Below are 19,457 nucleotides of genomic sequence, written 5' to 3' on the forward strand. Positions count from 1 at the left end.
ATCGACAGGACATCAAAAATGTTGCTTTCCTTCCAAAGTAGAAGCAGTTCCATAGAAATCTCTTTAACAATGACTGAACCCATGACTGCTTCCAACACTATTGCATCAAAATCAGTTATTATTTGATTATGTATGTGCATGGTTAAAAGAGCTTTCTAATGAGACATTGGTGGTAGATTGGTAGAATATGCTACCAGTTTTGTTAGATTGGAGTTTAACCATTGTGAACCCTGCTAAATGTGTCCGTGTCCATCAGCTCATTGACATGGTCCTGTCAGTCAATGTGTCCTCCAAAGGATGCGGAGTAAAGTCACAAGAAATGGCATGAGGTTTACCTACTGCCACTTCATAAGAGTTGTTGGCAATGGTAACATAATTGGAGTAAGACTGATTGGACATTTGTGGCATATCCTAGTGAGATGCCTCCACCATCCATGGAATATGCCACCACTGTCCATGGAATAGGCCACCATTGTCCATGGAAATAGGCCACCACCATCCATGGAAATAGGCCACCACCGTCCATGGAAATAGGCCACCACCGTCCATGGAAATAGGCCACCACCGTCCATGGAAATAGGCCACCTCCGTCCATGGAAATAGGCCACCTCCGTCCGTGGAATAGGCCACCTCCGTCCGTGGAATAGGCCACCTCCGTCCATGGCATAGGCCACCGCCGTCCATGGCATAGGCCACCTCGGTCCATGGAATAGGCCACCACGGTCCATGGTCCAACAATGTCTTTCAAGCTTGTAACTAACCCCCACCAAATAACCTAGAGGCAACAGGTTAGAGATTTCTCATCTGTGTTTCCCCAGGTCAACAGTTTCTAACTTTACGATCAACATTTGTCTTTCTCAGTGTTCTTGTTTTGCTGTTTGGTCATTTTTTGGTTTTTTTTTACCCCCTTAAGACTTTAATGTCAGCAAAAAAGAAAAATCCTTATCCATTTCACAAGTGATTTATAGCCCTATCTACAACTGTATTTTATAATCAAAACCTTAATGCCCCAAGACATATAACCCTTCAAACCCTCTCCGCTCATACTGGAAACAAAAGCAAAGTCTTAATCTAAAAAATTCAATATCTGAATTCTTTTAAGAGAAAACAAAAAATCCATTCTGGATCGCCTTCTAAATGTGTCTTATTTTTTATTTCTTTTTATATTTATTATTTTATTAACAATTTAATATTGCATTTGATCTGGGATGGTGAATAACATACTGATATGGCATTTTTTAAGGCTGTATTTCATGTTATTGTAAATGCACATAGAGAATGCATTACAGCCAATGGCACTTCATCCTCTACCTGATAACGCACATATTCATTTTCATAGGTGAATTATTTCTTTTCACGATTCTTTAGTGAATGCATTTAATATCTTTTTATTTCCTCGATTATAGAATGTTTGCATTCAGTTATTCTGTATATTTGCCAATTTCTATCCCCCACAAAACATGTAGTATTCTCTCCGCCTTGGTATCCGTGTAATGTGGCTGCTGTCACCTCCCTGGAGGATCTATCCCTTCATAAATTTTTCATTGAAGAAATTTAAAGTGTGTAATTCAGGGCACTGATGGCTTTCGGTCTCAGAAGAACAATTAATTGACCTGCAGTTTGCCGATATTGATGTGTTCAACAGCTCGTTTAACAAAAGTAACCCATTATGATTTATTGGGGGGGGGGAGCAATTTCTGAATCCATTATCCAAGCTGTTTTTTGCTCCGCAAAGCAACTTGGACCCATCGACGTTACATTATAATTTGCAGGAGCACAAAACCAACAAATGCATTAAACACCAAAAACATTGATCACTTTCCTTGTCAAATAAAACCCTATAATACAAGGTCCATCCTTAAATTTAGGGGTACACATTGAGCTAGATGTGAAGGGAGCCAATTTAGGCGAATTAATTAACATAGAAAATTCTTTCTTGGTTGTCACTTTAAAGAGAACCTTTCGCTAGTTTGAGCAGGTAAGCTGGACACATCATAGAATAGTGACTGCCTAGTTTGTTTTTTTTATTTCTCCTACCTGTTACAGAAATAGTGGATTTTAAAATTTGGGTTCTAATTTATAAGCCTAAAGAAGATGCTACCAGAGATTTGTCTCTGGGCGCGTGTTCTTCTTCCCCTATATGAGATTGACCAATCATAAGCAGGAGGAATAATGTAGGAGAGAAAAGAACACTCCACCCTCTCTTTATTGATTTCTGCAACTAGAGTGTAGATACAGCAGAGCTGAGTTACCGTATGTATAATTACAAACACTTCCAGATCTCATCTCACAGCAGTCAGTGGGGGGAGAATGTGAGGGCTAATAGCACTGAGATGAGATATGAAAGGGTTTGTGATGATAGATACAGCAAAGCTGAGTTATATATAATTACAAACACTTCCATAATCTCAAATCACGGCAGTCAGTATTAAGGGAATGTGAGAGCTGATAGCACAGAGATGAGATCTGGAAAGGTTTGTAATGATATAGATACAGCAGAGCTGAGTTATGTATGATTACCAACACTTCCAGAATCTCATCTCAAGGCAGTCAGTCTGTATGGAGGGAGTGTGAGAGCCGATAGTACTGAGATGAGATCTAGAAAGGTTTGTAATGAAGTAGATACAGCAGAGCTGAGTTATGTATAATTACAAACACTTCCAGAATCTAATCTCACAGCAGTCAGTGTGGGGCGAGGGGGAGAGCTGACGGCACCGACATGAGATCTGGAAGAGTTTGTAATGATAGAGATACAGCTGAGCTGAGCTTTGTATAATTACAAACACTTCCATTATCTCAAATCACGGCAGTTAGTATTAAGGGCGGCTTTGCACACTACGACATCGCAGGTGCAATATCGGTGGGGTCAAATCGAAAGTGACGCACATCCGGCGTCACTTGCAATGTCGTAGTGTGTAAATCCTAGATGATACAATAAACGAGCGCAAAAGCGTCGTTATCGTATCATCGTTGCAAGCTCCGACTTTTCCATAATTTTGCTGCAGCGATGGTACGATGCTGTTCCTCGTTCCTGCGACAGCACACATCGCTGTGTGTTACGCCGCAGGAGCGAGGAACTTCACCTTACCTGCCGCCGGCGGCTCTATGGAAGGAAGTAGGTGGACGGGATGTTTACATCCTGCTCATCTCCGCCCCTCCGCCGCTATTGGCCGCCTGCCGTGTGACGTCACTATGACGCCGCACGACCCGCCCCCTTAGGAAGGAGGCGGGTCGCCGGCCAGAGCAACGGTCGCAGGGCAGGTGAGTGCATGTGAAGCTGGCGTAGCGATAATTTTCGCTATGCCAGCTATCACAAGATATCGTACCGGGGGCGGGGACTATCGCGTGTGACATTGCAGCATCGGCTTGCGATGTCGCAACGTGCAAAGCCCGCCTTAGGGAATGGGAGACCTAATAGCACAGAGATGAGATCTGGTTTTTAATTATAGAGACACAGCACAGCTGAGTTATGTACAATTACAAACACTTCCAGAATCTCATCTTATGGCAGTCAGTTGGGGGGGGGTAATGTGAGAGTTGATAGCACTGAGATGAGATCTGAAAGAGTTTGTAATGATTCATAACTCTGCTCTGCTGTATCTCTACACACTGTAGGGGGGAAAAAGCGCAATAGGGTCTTACCCGGTATCAGGGTAGAGAGACAGAAAGAGATTCACTCACCTGGTAGGGTTGTGCCAGTCACAACCCCCTATGATCGCACGTGAGTGTTTTTATATGGTTTAGCAGCGGCCCCAGAAAGCAGGTTATCATTTAAATCAAATAGAAAGCCAGTTTTAAATGCCGCGCTAAAAACCACAGATGCTGTAGATAAAGAGATTTCCTTTATTTCAAAGTTGTACGCGTTTCAGAGACATCTCCGTCTCCTTCCTCAGGAGATATTTCTTTTCTTGAGGAAGGAGACGGAGATGTCTCTGAAACGCGTAGAACTGTGAAATAAAGGAAATCTCTTTCTCTACAGCATCTGTGGTTTTTAGCGCGGCATTTAAAACCGTTTTTCTATTTCATTCATATGGTATCTCTACACAGTACGTGCAGAAATCAGTGAGGAGAGAAGGGCATGTTCTTCTCCCCCCCCCACCCCCCCAAGTTGTTACTTGCTTATGATTGGTCAATGACATTCAGGGGAAAAAGTTCACGCCCCCCCAAGGCAAATTTCTGATAACGCCTAGTTTGGCTTATTGTAAATTATGACTTAAACTTTACAACTTGATATCTCTGCACCAGAACAAGAAAATAAGTTCTGTTTTACTCACTTCTGCAACCGCTATTCCATGATGTGGCCAGTTTACAATGCTCAAACTGGTAAAAGGTCCTCTTTAAAGACTTTCCAAAAATAAACAATTTGGACAAAATGCAAAGTGAGAAAATAACAAGAAAGGTTAATACTACTCAGTCAAGAGATCCAAACCTCTTCCAGTTTGGGTAATATTATTTTTTTTGCAAATCCTCATGAAGGATTAATCTAACTCTACCGTATACTGGTGCATTATACAGATGAGAATCAATGGTAATGATCTATAACACAGATGTAGCAGCCGATGCCGCTATTAATAATGCAGGAGAGGCATTCACAACATGCAGCAGATTTTTATAGATGAGGCAGATGTCGGGAGTCAGGAATGTTTCCTATAGATTGTGACTACGAGGTTGGCAAATATACACGGAATGTTGCGAGAATGCCAGAAATCCATTCTTCATCATTTCAGCTCACCCAGGAGAATGTAATGACTATGCTCCACGACTTTTGCTCATAAAGCCACCTACAGTACAACTTGTGCGTCACCCGGTGCTGATGGCGGTGTACCCGGTGTTCTGTCTGCAGCGCCCAGAAGCTCGTACACGCGGATGACACAATTTGCACTGTACCTGTATATGTATCGCCATTGTTTGTTCTTGTTAATTGTGCATTTTCTGTTCAGATCCGTGTCATGTGTTTACCGTCTGAAGATTGATACAGAAGCCATTGCATCGCTATTCGCTAATCCTGTTGCTCTTTTTTTTATTGCAAGGGAAATGTGCCATATTCTTTAACCCATTGTTGGCGTTTTTCACTTTATTTACATGGATTGTTTGCTTGTTTTGTGTCTGTCCTTTTCTATGGAAGAGCTAGCCAGGTCCACGATGTGGCAGAGATCACGAAGAACACCCTTGGGTCAACTAATACTGTGCTTTGCTTGGTGTAGAAGTTCACAAGAACCAAATTTCTGTCTAGGAAGTATACAGTATTAGTATGTCCTTGTGTGTTTTTTTAGGGTATGTTCACCGGGGTCACATAGCAGTGGATTTTCAGACGGCAAAATTAACAATACCAGTATTGTGGGTGAGCTCAAACAAATCTCAAGGAAACAAATCTGTTAATTAATGCTTCAGATTTTTACTGAGGATTTAACTCTTTGCAATGTAAAGCACAAACTCAAAATGTTCCATATGGGTGTACTTTTACAAAGTTTGTACCGTTATGAAGTCATCCCCTATCCAAATTGCTGGGACCCCCATCGATCCCAAGAATGGGAGCCCCGTCTGGATAAAGCGGCACTCCCATTGAGAAGGAATAAAGTGGGGGTGCGCATGCTTGACATCTGCTCCATTCAGACATGGCTCTTCCTATCCACGTTCTTGGGATCTCTGGGGGCACCAGCAGTTGGGAATTCAGTGATCAGGAAGATATTCTTCAACTCAGGGATAACTTAAAATATTGGTACTTCCCCATGGACTTCACCCTTCTACTTGCATATTTAATTTCCCAAAGAAGCTCTGCATGGCTCATAAGCCTCCTCAAACAGGCATTGTCCACCATGGGTTTCACCCTGCTACTTGCATATTTTATTTCCCAGAGGAGCATTGCATGGCTTATAAGCCTCCTCACCCATGCTAAACATGTCACTCTCCTTGTCCACCATGGATTTTACCCTTCAACTTGCATATTTAGTTTCTCAGTGGAGCATTGCATGGCTCATAAGCCCTCTCACCCAGGCATGCTAAACATGTCACTCTCCTTATCCACCATGGATTTTACCCTTCAACTTGCATATTTCATTTCCCAAAGAAGCATTGCATGGCTCATAAGCCCCCTCAAACAGGCATTGTCCACCATGGATTTCACCCTGCTACTTGCGTATTTTATTTTCCAGAGGTGAATTACATGACTTATAAGCCTCCTCATCCAGGCATGCTAAACATTTCATTTTCCTTGTCCACCATGGATTTTACCCTTCAACTTGCATATTTCATTTCCCAGAGAAGCATTGCATGGCTCAGGAGCCTATTCAAACAGGCATTGTCCACCATGGATTTCACCCTTCTACTTGCATTGCATGGCTTATAAGCCTCCTCATCCAGGCATGCTAAATATTTCATTCTCCTTGTCCACCATGGATTTTACCCTTCAACTTGCATATTTAATTTCTCAGAGGAGCATTGCATGGTTCATAAGCCTCCTCAAACAGGCATGCTAGATATGTCATTCTCTGTGTCCACCATTTATTTCTCCCTTGTACTTGCAGATTCAATTTTCCATAGGAGCATTGCATGGCTAATGAGCCTCCTCAAACAAGCATACTAGACATGTCATTCTCTTGTCCATCATGGATTTCACCCTTCTACTTGCATACTTATTTATTTAATTTTAGAGGAGCGTTGCATGGCTTATAAGCCTCCTCAAACAGGCATGCTAGACATATCACTCTCCTTGTCCACCATGGATTCCACCCTTCTACTTGCATATTTCATTTCCCAGAGGAGCATTACATGGCTTATAAGCCCCCTCACCCAGGCATGCTAGACATGTCATTCTCCACTAGGAGAAACACTACCCCTTATATCCTTCTACTTTGAAAGTGTTGAAATTTGCAATGGAAATGGATGTGCTGACCTTTTAGTATACGCACAAAAATGTATCTAATAGTAGAATCCAAATTTGCACCTTGAAAATCCACATTATCTGTGTCCCGTTTGAGCATACCCTACATCACCCCACTGCTGGTAACTAATGAGAATCTAAACCCCCCCATCCCTCGATTTTATGAAAATCAATAATGGAGAATATACTGTAAATGTCAGATTATGGCAAGTAGTTCAGAGTGGTACTGCTATTCTACCAACTGTTCATTTCACAAGAGGATAGTGGCACCTACAAATGGTAAGAACACAGTATACGCAGAAACACAATGTATTTCCTTTTTTAATAGCAGCTGACGGCTCTTCTGCTACATTTAGTAAATATTTGTCTTCCCAATCATATTATGTTGCAGCATCTTCCCTTAGAATTCTGCATTGTGCCATTCCTCTATTATTCCCCTTTAATTATGGCACCAAACAGAGCTCTAAAAAATGGTCCAAAATCTATATTTCACAGGGGATTAAAGGTATTTACTAAAGGAGAAAGTTGGAGAGGTGACAGGTTCTATTTCGGAATTTTAAGTAGTGAAGTCTTGACTTATGATTGCTACTTCTAGTTCTTTCTTCCAGGTGATGTCCTATCTGTTGGATAACTATGCGGGGGGTCCTATAAAGAAACATAATGGGACTAATAAAATTTAAAAGGAATCTGTCAGCAAGTTCTTCCTATGTAATCTGAGAGCAGCATCATATAGGGGCAGATATCCTGATTCCAGCAATATGTCACTTATTAGGAGGCACGTTGCTGTTTCAGTATAATACATGTTTTATCAGCAGAAGATTATCATTATAGGACTAGGTGTCTGGTGCCTCCTAGTCTTCCTGCTCTGTATAACCCCATATCCGCCCCCGATTTGTAGTTTTCTGTCAATGTACAGAGTACACAAAAGGCTGCCAATCAGTGTTGATGGTGGGGGTACACAGTTCAGCATTCTGAGCTCTGCTAGATCTGCAGCAGAAAGAAAACTGTGATTGTATCAAAATGACAGCATCCGCACACACCACTGACTGGCAGCTTTCTGTGCACACTCTATATTGACAAAAGGTGCTAAACAATAGTAGTGGCAGAGTTGGACCGGGAGGTGCGAGACACCTAGTCGTGTAGTGATAATCTCCTGCTGATAAAACACTGATTTTATTGAAACAGCCAAACACAGCCCAGTAAGCGTTATATCGCTGAAATAAGGACGTCAACCCCTACATCATACTGCTCTCAGATCACATAGCAATAAACTGCTGACAGATTCAATGGCTTTTGGGGTACCAAATTTTATGTAAAGAGACAACATAAGTTGGAAACACGAGTGGCTTTTTTTCAATTTTAAAGGCTATAAGGGACGTCTTTTGGGGTAAAAAAAAAATCATGAAAATCTGATAAACTAGGGAATGTAGATGACCTATAACTATATCTGCAATCATACATGTGAAACAGTGGAAATTGCAGATGGGCAGCTATTGACATGTTGCCAATGCGGTTACGATCACCAGCGATCATTGTGAGATGAGCTCACTGCTGGTACCGAGGGTCGGTGCTGATCTTTCCATGGTTTTCCCATCGGGAGGAACATTAGCAGAGTAATTTAATGAAAAGTTCTCACTCAAATGAAAACACTATGCAAAAGCCAGAAATGTGTTCTACTTAGTATAGGCCTTAAAGAGGACCAACCACCAGGATTTTCCTATATAAACTAAAGCCAGTGCTATACAGGCGCTATCATGCTGATTCTATACATCTCTTTAGTTGTGAGATCGGATGTATACTTTCTGAAATACAGGCAAGTAAAGTTTGTGAAATGCACTGTTATTTGATTGATAGCAGCTGCAGAATATCGAATAGGTGGGTCGAGTTTTTCTAGTTATTCCCGCCCCTGTCTGCCTTCCTGTCCTCCTTCCTCCTATAATAACAGAGACAGGGGGGAGGAAGGACAGGCAGCAGACAGGGGCGGGAATAACTAGCAAAACCCGACTCGCCAATTAGATATTTGATAGCAGCTCCAGAATAACAGTGCATTTCACAAACTTTACTTGCCTGTATTTCAGAAACGATACATCCGATCTCACAACTAAAGGTATGTATAGAATCAGCATGATAGCGCCAGTATTGCACTGGCTTTAGTTTATATATGAAAATCCTGGTGGCTGGTCCCCTTTAAGGGTGCAATGCTGTTACAGATTTCAGCTTTCAACACTTGGACATTGCGGTAGAATGCTGAAAGCCAAGATCTGCAGCAGGTGCATGACGCAGGGACTCTTTTTGGTAGTTTTTGCGTTCTGCACCATCCCCTCGGATCCTGCATTAGCATCACCCCGTACATCCGCTCTGCTAAGAGTATTCATCTGCACCCGGAAAATGGGACAGTGGAACCAGATTTCTCACATTGCATGCTTTTTTGTTTCTTGTCCTCACCCTTGATGATTATTTCCTATCGGATTATTTATTGCAGTTTTGAAAATCGATTGAAATATATAAAAACCCAAAAAGCAATGTAGACGTGATCTGTGTTTGGGGCGCATAACTTATCTATTGCCGATATTTATATAATTGAAATGTCATTTCAGCCATTTCCAAGTCTCCATTTTTGTTTTCTATTTTTGCCAAGAATTTTCTTACACCATTTCTAACTTTTTGGTTGTATTTTGTTGTATTCCACTTGTTTGTTTTGTTTTTTTGATTAGCAGTGTTAACCTACATGGGAATAAAACATCACATTACGCATTCTCATTATATAATAGAGCAAGCGACTTTTAATTTTTTTTCTTTTTTCTTTTTTTTTTTATGTGGTTGCCTTCCATTTAGGTCAAGCAGGCCGTGGGTTTAAAAGGTCTGTTTCTGAGAAATCCAAAACAAGCCTCTCTGGACAGTCATGCTGCTGGACCGCTTCACCGGAAACATTCCATTAGTAGTCATATATTAAGAAGAACTGCCAGTGCGCCAACGAAAGGCCAGCTAAAACACAAAAAGGGCTTTCCTGAAATTGCAATTGACTCCAAAGACAACAGCTCAGAAGGAGCTAGTGAAGATAAGGAGACGGACGATTCATCTATACCCCGCTTTGATAAAGAGCCTGAAAGTGCTTCTCCGTTTCTTCCATCCAGGGAAAGTACTCCCACGGAATTACGCACCAAGAGTTTGAAAGGTAAGCGTATAAGCTCTGGTAAAAGCAAAAGCCACGTTCGTATCTCTAGGTGTCCGACGTTCAGTGAACCGGTACGGAGGTCTGATAGAGCCCCTCAACTGGACAGTCCTGCTCATAAACCAGGTGTGTTTGCTCGTTGTGCAATGAATGGTTCTGGTAGGATCGGGATGGCCACCAACTGTATGAAATGCGTGATTGGCTCTAAAGAGAGTCCCGATTTAGACTGTAAGTGGAGCGATAACAGCAGCAGCAAACCGATCATACACGATACTCCAGCTCACAAACAGTATAGCGGTGTTCAAGAAGAAAGGTTAGAATTGAAATATTACGGTATCACAGATCAGCCAAGGCGGCAACAGACAGACTTGATAGCTCTCAATGACAATGGGAACAATGATGATCCACCCCGAAACTCGCAGTCCATTGTAATACCAGGAAAGAAAAACGGAGACTCCAAATGTGCTGGGATGAAAAGTCATCCTAGACAACGGTGGCAATGCCAAACCGGTGGCAGGTATGGAAGTACTGTTAATTTGGTCCCTGTTGGCAGTGGTTCTATATCCTCTAACTCAAGCAGCCTTGAGAGCCTTGGAAGTCCAGAACTGTCTTTGGGCTGGCACGAAAATTCTCGAAGGCAAATGGGTACCCTACAAAGGGAAATGAATGCCTTGTTCGTTCAAAAGTTGGAGGAAATTCGAAGTAAATCCCCTATATTCTTTTCTGGTAAGAGACCATATTATGTCCCACCATCACTGTTTTTTAGAAATCTGTCACAATGTTGAGTCTTTTTAGTGGTTTGTTTGTTTTTTTAGTTGGTGCTGTTTTTGTGTTTTTGTCTGTAGACGGTGGTGCCATAACGTTAGCCATTACATTGTTGTGTGTTTTAATGTATGGTGTGTCTTAGCCATATTGTTCTGTTATGTAACTATCCCAACCTGAGCTTTTATTTTATCGTTATTTTTTTATTTTTGTATGGTATTCCCCAAAACAATATCTGTAAAACTATTAATTGAAAAAAAAAAACATCTTAAAAAGAACGACTCTAGAATTGGTAACTGATTGTACATTATCGCTACGACAGTCTATGATTAAGTAAAGTTCCCATGCCCAGTTGGTGGCCTTCATTTGCCAGATGTGCGCCCCATGCATAGATAGTTGGCACAACAAACTGTAGTGTGGATTGAGGATGCAGAGAATTATTGGGCTGACCCAATATATGGTATCTCCCAGCTGCTTTATCCACAGCATCTGTATCTTTACGTAAGACCATCAATAAGTCCCAGGTATAGCCCTAATTTTGGAGAATAAGGGTCTGTGCACACGGTGCAATTTTTGATGCATTTTTTGAGAAACCTGCACCAAAAACCTGAAACCAGCAAAGTCTATCAGATTTCTGAAGTGCTGTGCATACGTTGCTTTTCTTTCCCATGCAGATTTGGTGCAGATTTTGCTGCAAAAAAATCTGCAGCATATCCATTGTTGGGGCGTTTGGTTTTTTTTTTAACCCTTCCAGCCATTGACTTCACTTAAAAAACGCACCAAAACCGCATGCGTTTTTTGGTGCATTTTTGTGTCGGAAGGTTCAGATTTGATGCAGAAAATTTCTGCACCAAAGCTGCAGTGTGTGAACATAGCCTTACTACATTTTTTGGCTGTATGGAGAACCTTTATAAGGCCAGAGTCATGTTTGCGAGTGATTCACGCGTAACTCACGCGAGTCTTGCATCGCATCACTCGGCACGGCCGCTCTCTGGACAGGAGGTGGTCAGCTGCATAAAAATGCATGCAGCTGACCCACTCTTGTCCAGAGAGTGCGGACGTGCCGGGTGATGCGATGCAAGACTTACACAATTGTGACTCCGGCCTAAGCCAGAGTCACATGTTTTAGACCATCGATATTTTATAGGTCAAGGGATTTTTTGGGGACTTGTGACCATAAATAGAAGCTCTGATTGGAGTACATTACATAGCAAGATGTCTTCCGATGTGTCTGTCCGTCTACCCGCTCTTGTGTCCTTCTGTCTACTCGATCATGTTTGTAAAGATAACCTAAAATCTTCTCCTGACTAACTTCTCTCCTGTGTTCTTCCTCTTAACTTGTACTTCTCTGTCTCTCTAGTAAAAGACTGAAAGGACAAGAGGGTTCAGGTAACTGTGTTGTGGTGTTCATGGCCGTGTGAGAGGGGATGCTTCTCCGCTCATTTTTATTTTGTCAAGACTTCTAAAGTTAAGAACACTAAAAAGCAAAAAAAAAACCTAAGATTAATGAACTACAAAAATATTTGCACAGGACTGCTGGTGATGAGTCTCGAAATCAGTGGGTTAATGTATTTTCTATTAGTCTTACAAAATGAGTCTTGATAAAATTGTACAACTACATTTTTATCAGCTTGTCCAGTATATGTGTGCCGTATCAAGTACTTGTAGAAACTTAATGGTGGCGTTAATCATGTGCTCCATACACTAGGGGTAAAGCCCGAATACACTTTCGGTGGCTGCAGGCCAAACTATGGTTCGACTGGCAGCCATCTTTCCCATACACCTGAGCACTCAAGACACAGGAGCCACTACCGGACATCTCTTGTGGTGGTTTATCTCTAAGGCCATGTGCACATGTTGAGTATTTGCTGAGGTTTTTACCTCAGTATTTGCTGACGTTTTTACCTCAGGATTTGGTGAGTGTTTTTACCTCAGGATTTGGTGAGTGTTTTTACCTCAGGATTTGGTGAGTGTTTTTACCTCAGGATTTGGTGAGTGTTTTTACCTCAGGATTTGGTGAGTGTTTTTACCTCAGGATTTGGTGAGTTCTTTTTACCTCTGGATTTGGTGAGGGTTTTTTTACCTCAGAGTTTGTAGCCAAAACCAGGAGTGAGTAATAAATACAGAAGTGGTGCCCGTGTTTCTATTATTCTTTTCCTCTTATTGCTCCACTCCTGGTTTTGGCTAAAAATACTGAGGTAAAAAACTCACCAAATACTCAACATTTGCATGTGGCCTAAAGGACAAAAGGATCGGTAGTCTGAAATTGGACATACCAGATCCATAACTCCCTCAATAATCATCTTTTGGGATCACCAAACACGTTAGACTGTCAGATGAGCCCTTCTATTGCTAGGTTCAGCCAACCTTAGTCTAATTTGTATGGGGGCCTTGAGTCTGGAACAAGGAAGAAAAATGGGACCTTCCAGAAGGCTTAGACACAGCTGTAATAAAAAAAATTGATGTGTAGTAGTTCTGTATGGATGGAAAGTGACATACTGGTTGGTCCAAGGTACACCTCTAAAGTATACCTGTCTGCTAAATGTTAGTTTAAACAATGAATGTGGAAACGGTTGCCTGATGAATAGACAAACATCAAATTCCTTCAATGCGATTTATTAGGCCCTACGCATTTTAGAGTTATCAAACTCCTCCAACATACATGGTGCAGACTGTAGTATAGCCGGGGAGCTATATGATGAAGTGGGTTTTCTTCTAAATGTTAGTTTTGCTGACGACTCTCTCTCGACTCCCCCATACACGCGATCACTCGCTTTCTTCAAGCTTTCATGTGTTTTCATTGTAAAGAGGAAACGTCCACAGCTCCTAAAAACAAAAAGATCATCCACTGAAATTACAACTGCCTGATCGTTCTTATCAATGACCTAATCTTTCGGGGAACAATCCAATAGACATCGGATGGTTGACTGGTGCCACAAAATTTTTGGCGTATTTGGCCAACTTTCATGTACTGACGGCCCTAACGCTTGCACTCTAATTGCAAAAAAACTATTAACTCAGTTTTTTGGGGGTTTTTTTTAAAGGTTATTCCAATTTCCAAGATCCTTTGCCAATATGTGGTAGGTCTAGTTAAAATAACAATATTAGAAAATTCCTCCAATTGGAAAGTAGTATTGTTCTCCTGATTCACTATGTTGCTTATTTCATGTGCAGGTATGGCAGGACCTTAGGTATCCATGGTTACAACCATTACCAACTAACTGTGACTATATGCGTGGTCGTAACCATGGATACCTAAGGTCCTGCAATGCCCGGCACATGAAATAAGCGACATAGGGAATTAGAAGAACTATACTACATTTCTAAATGGAGGCATTTACTATTATTATTATTATACCTACTACATATTGGCATAGGATCTTGGAGATGGGAATACCACTTTTAATCCTTTGCAGCAATAAGATACAATATTATTTTTTTTTTTACTATTACATTCTTTACCATTTTTTGAGCCATCCTTCTTCCTTCTTTTTAATAACCTCCATTGAAATTAATGGCTCCCAGTATGACTGTGGATTGTATTATCGAATTGTCTTCCATCACCATGGGAGCTTCATACACGTGTACTGAGGAAGAAGGGAGGAGGGCAGAGCAGGGAAGAGTCCATATAATTAAGGAACGTTTGGTCACTGGTGGACACAGACAGAATAGGGCACCTGCATAAGAACAATATATGAGCCTTTTGACGTCAAATATTTCAACATATTGCACAATTCCTCCTGCTTTGGAGGTAGATATGGCCCCCTCAATTTTTGAACCCCTGTGTGGTTGCACCAGTTATATGTCCTCCCTTGCGTTTGGTCATATGTACTAATTATGCAAGTAGCGAATTGGTCTTGGGGTGGACTTAGGTTGCAGCTTCCTCTTCCCAGTTAAAGAAAGAAATGCAGCTCTGGAGCACAAACTGCTGCTATAAAAAAATTGTAAACCATAAAAGAACAGTTTTTGGAAAGTTGCACTGCATGACATGAAGGTCCCCAATGGCACAGATCGCAGCATAGTCTTATATGATATTTCAGGATGGAATGGATTCCAATAAACATTAACATAAGCAAAGTTCACATTTTCATTGATTGCTGTGGCTGCGCTATTGTTTTCATGGCAACTTTATATTAGCCGGTATAAGACCGAAACACAGACACTTCCACCCTTAAAATTTCTACATCGTCATACGTGAAAGAAATCCTTGTGATTACGTGAGAGACGACGTCCATCCAGCTGTTGATTCCTCCGTTGAGCCCCGATCGTTCCCATGCTGTCTGGAGCAGTAGGTGCATGTTCATGTTATCCATGTCGCATGCGGTGTTACATGTGTTCAGGAACTTTGCATGTGTCTGTGAGCCCTTGTATAGTATACAAGGTTATCTAAAAGCCCCTGCGTATGGTATGTGGGCGGCACAAAGTTATCGAAATGCCAATTTCTAAACTATTCCCTATCTAATCTCCCATAGGCATGTATCAAAAGTCAGCAAAAATTCAACAAACTGATAGCTAAAACAAAATATTGCCTCACTCATGTACATATTTGGGACATGGAGGTTAGGCAGTAGGTGGTCAACGTGCATCAGAAATTCTGTTCATCAATTTATCAGATTTGATCCAACTAAACACACAGTTATGGCCATAGATCTGGCCGCTACTGTATCACGCCAAGTGCGGGTAATAATGAGTAGGGTATGACCCAGGTATAGATATGAGCGGACAAGACAAGATTCAAATATGCCGTTCATGTGTTTTTTCCCTAGAAATTCAATTTACTGATTATTTCCTATAAATTTCATGTCCATTGTTATGATATGGAGTCTCTCCAGACCAGAGAGAATGATGAATGTAATATGTAAAAAATAGCTTCTCCGGTCACGTCTTCACCCCCTGTGCTTCTCACCATCACCCGTCCATCCTTTGGCACATCAGATCACTTCAGATCACTGCCATTCACATTGAAATCTCCAAGCCTCTTCTGCTGGGTCTTTCCGGCTTTTATGTGGTCCTGGAGTGTCCTGCACAGAGTCACGGTGCACACCAAGACGTCATGACTTGTGAGTAGTGTTTAGCGAGTAGTTGACTATTCGTACTCGCTATGCTCTTAGCGAATACTGTCTACTACTCGCGTATTCGTTACGAGTAGCTGGCGCAATGTAAGTCAACGGGAAATACTCGCTAAGTAGTGAGTAACCCGAAAGCCGTACTTTTCATGCGAGTAGGAAATAGTTCGGCTTTCTGGTTACTCGTTACATTGCGAGTATTTCCCATTGACTTACATTGCACCCACTACTTGTAATGAATATGCGAGTAGCGGACAGTACTGGCTAATAGCATAGCGAGTACGAATAGTCAACTACTCGCTCAACACTACTTGTGGGTCTAATCAAAACCGGAAGATTTAGCCCTGAGATTTCAGTGTGAGTAGAGGTGATCTGAAGAAACCGTGATTGCCGGAGAGGTCAGCGGTAAGGTGAGTATAAGGATTAATTTTTTTTACATTATGATGGCCTCTGAAAAATGTTCCGGTTAAGTAAAACGGGAGCAACCATTTTGCTGAATCCGCATAGAAGCAATTTTAAAAACCTCAAATGCCGATTTTTGGAAAATTGAAGTAGATTTTAATTCCAGTTGCCAATTGCTCATTTCTACCCACGAGTCAGAAAAAAAACCCTCTATTTGTCCCCTCGGGAAGCTCTGCTAGGCACAACACAATTGGTCAGTTTTGCCTATGGTGTTTTTATAATTTATTGGATATTTCATGATGATTAGTCTTTCCTATGCCGAGTTTAGTTTAGTTCTTTTGCCTGCTGGATGTATGGGAAGCGTTTTTGGTGGCTTTACCATCCAATCAACCCTCACAGATGCTAGCGCATTATTTATGTTCTGGCTGCAGATGCATGCACCTTCATCAGCCCTCTTAGTGTGTAGCACCATTTTTACTGAACTAATAACCTACTTTTTTTTTTTTCTTTTCTTGTTTGTTTTTTGCTACAGATGCCAGACAATTCTCAATTTATAGGTCGGCCTCTTCTTTATGTAGTCTTGAAACGATTACAGAAGAACCCACCTTTGCCAAGCAGATACCTCTTCCTGGTCCTACATTTCTCCAGTCTGTTGCCTCAATTATAAATGAAGACCTTATAGTGTACAAGGATTCAACGGGATCTCAATCTGAATGTCCTAGTGCAGCTGAAAATACATACAGAGAAAATCAAATAAAGGACCTAGCTGTAGGCAAAATAATTCAACCAACCAATGGTTCAATCACGGACATCGAAAATTCTGAAAAAATATACAAAAATGAAAATGCGCACAATAATGCCAGTGGCAAACAAGAAATCACAATTACCATAAATCCTATCAACATGAAGCCGGGAATGTCTTTATTAGCCGATGTCTCGAGAGAAAACAAGGTCCGTCAGTCAAAAGGGAGCCAAGGTGAACGAGTCTGTGTTCAAAGGAGCAACGGTCCAGAGACATCAAAAATGACTATATCTTCAGAACAGCAAATAAAGCACACCCCAGTTATAAAGCCTATACCTCCTGGTGTTCTAAGACCAAAGCCTAACCGAATTCTCCAACAATCGCCCATGGTCCGTATTGGACCACCCATACCGGTCAGAAGAACAAAAAGTGAAGGTCACGTTCTTTCAAGTAGCTCGGCCTTAAATTCACCATTACAGTCTCCGGTGGCAGAGGTTTATTCTGATGCCACCATTAATGATAAGATATGGAGCAAGTTAGAACTCAACAGTCATAGGGACAGCATGTCTTCGTCTTCCAGTAAATCTTCTAACGATACGGTAATTGACCTTTCTTTGCCTAATTTAGCACAGAAACATTTACTGGATCTTGATATCTCTGATGATAACTTTGATAGTATTAATTTACATAAAAGGATCCGGCCAAGATCAGCAACTACTTTATCCAGAGAAACCTCTTTTGGGGTAACAAAAAGCAAATCCAATCCTAATTTAATGTCTAACACCAAAGCAATAGATGAACTTTATCCTAGACCTCTAGCTAAAAGTCCTGAAGAAGTATTACCACCCTTACCACGAAGGAACACTTGGAATAGACTATATGTAGAGAGCCTCAAACAGACCGCCAGAAAACCCAACACTAATAAGGCATCCACCACCCAGTCAATGTCCAAAAGCCTTGGGGACTTGACCTCAGATGATATCTCATGCAACTTTGAAAGCAAGTATCGGAGCATAAGCAGAAGCTTTATTACAAGGTCTATGAGAGCTCAAAGGAGACCTGCCGGTATGAATGCCTCCACCAAGTCTACAGATTCGCTTACAGAGCAACTCAAGAAGCTAACAAGTTTTGAGAAAGAAAATGACATTACTTCTCCCACCGAATTTCAACCTGTTCAGTATGAAGATGACAGCATGAATCTTCTACGGAGAACATCTTCCAGAAGCCAGAGCAGAGTGAGATACATTGCCAACAGAGCAAAACAAGCCCAAGAACGACAAAGACTTCAAAATCTGGTTAACGGTAATTCCATAGAAGAAAGAGGAAATCCAGAAGGAGCTTGTGCAATAACTAAAGGGTTCTGTAATGATTCCATTTCAACCACCAAGTTTACGTCAGAATCCTTGGATAGATTTGGACCCCAATAATACACTGTTTTGACGAACACGTCTACGTAGCATTTGCATCGCGTAAAGTAAAAAATTGTCCATGCAAGATATACCTCGACGGGGAGAATTCTATAATTTTAGTTTTGGGACTGGACTGAAATTCTAAAGCACTTATAGTACTGTATATATTTTTAAATTGTTAGGTTTACATTGGATTTGCAATACTCTGTTGGACACCATTACGTTTAGATATTCCCAGAATATATTGGTTCCGTCCATCCATCCATCCATGGAGGTCTGACCTCCCCTTTTACAGAAGACTATTCCTGACCATCCAGTATGTTAACAATTTTTCTGCACTGCTTTACTAATGTGAAACGTGATATTTTTAAACTGCTGCTGTATATAGCACCTTTAAAGTACAATTTTATTTTATTTTTTTGCACTGCCATATAAGATTTTAAGAGTATGGTATGTTTTAAAAGAAAGAAAATAGCAAACTAAAAATAACATTTTAAACCCCTTCAGTATGTCTTATTGCTTTAAACTTTCTTTTCTGATATTTTTAATTTTTCTTTTCTGTTTTTATTTTTTATGCGTTCATTTATGTCAGCATCCTAGATGTTTGTTTTACAATGTGGTTGGAAGATTTTCTTTTAAATATATACGTCTGCTAATTGTTTTTCTTTTTATTAATTTAGTTAATTTTATTCCTTGGTTATACTAATCTTCAGTATATTAAATGTTTTAACAGTTTGTAAACTACCAACATCTATTAAATAAAATTATTTAACCTGCATAATATTATCGTTACTTGCAAATAACATATTTTTTTTTTCTTTATTTGGGGCATGATTATCACAAGAGCCAATAAAGCATTTAAAATCTTTTGTTTCAAATTCATGAAATGTATGAAGTCAATTTTGAATTTTTAGCTTATAAACTCACTCTGAAGACAAGGTTACAGTGTCACGATGTGACTGCAGGATAGCAAGGCTCCTATTCTGTCCCTCCCACGAGGGGACCCTAGGCCATCTCTAACCTC

At 40.9% G+C, this 19,457-nt stretch overlaps 1 protein-coding gene across 2 annotated transcripts in view; it reads left to right on the forward strand.

Annotated features, from left to right (window-relative positions):
- Window positions 1-19,174, forward strand: part of PLCH2 (phospholipase C eta 2) — a 909,460-nt gene extending 890,286 nt beyond the window's left edge. The window contains exons 23-24 of one of the 2 annotated variants that reach the window (XM_075328181.1): window positions 9,716-10,055; window positions 16,815-19,174. In XM_075328181.1, the coding sequence (XP_075184296.1) occupies window positions 9,716-10,055; window positions 16,815-18,451 (1,977 nt within the window). In that variant the 3' untranslated portion in view covers window positions 18,452-19,174. The remainder of the gene's footprint in view (window positions 1-9,715; window positions 10,056-16,814) is intronic. The other variant, XM_075328182.1, reaches the window with a different exon arrangement.
- Window positions 19,175-19,457: the final 283 nt, after the last annotated feature.

Source organism: Anomaloglossus baeobatrachus, chromosome 11 (assembly GCF_048569485.1).
Source record: "Anomaloglossus baeobatrachus isolate aAnoBae1 chromosome 11, aAnoBae1.hap1, whole genome shotgun sequence".
In the NCBI taxonomy this organism is placed as follows: Eukaryota; Metazoa; Chordata; class Amphibia; order Anura; family Aromobatidae; genus Anomaloglossus; species Anomaloglossus baeobatrachus.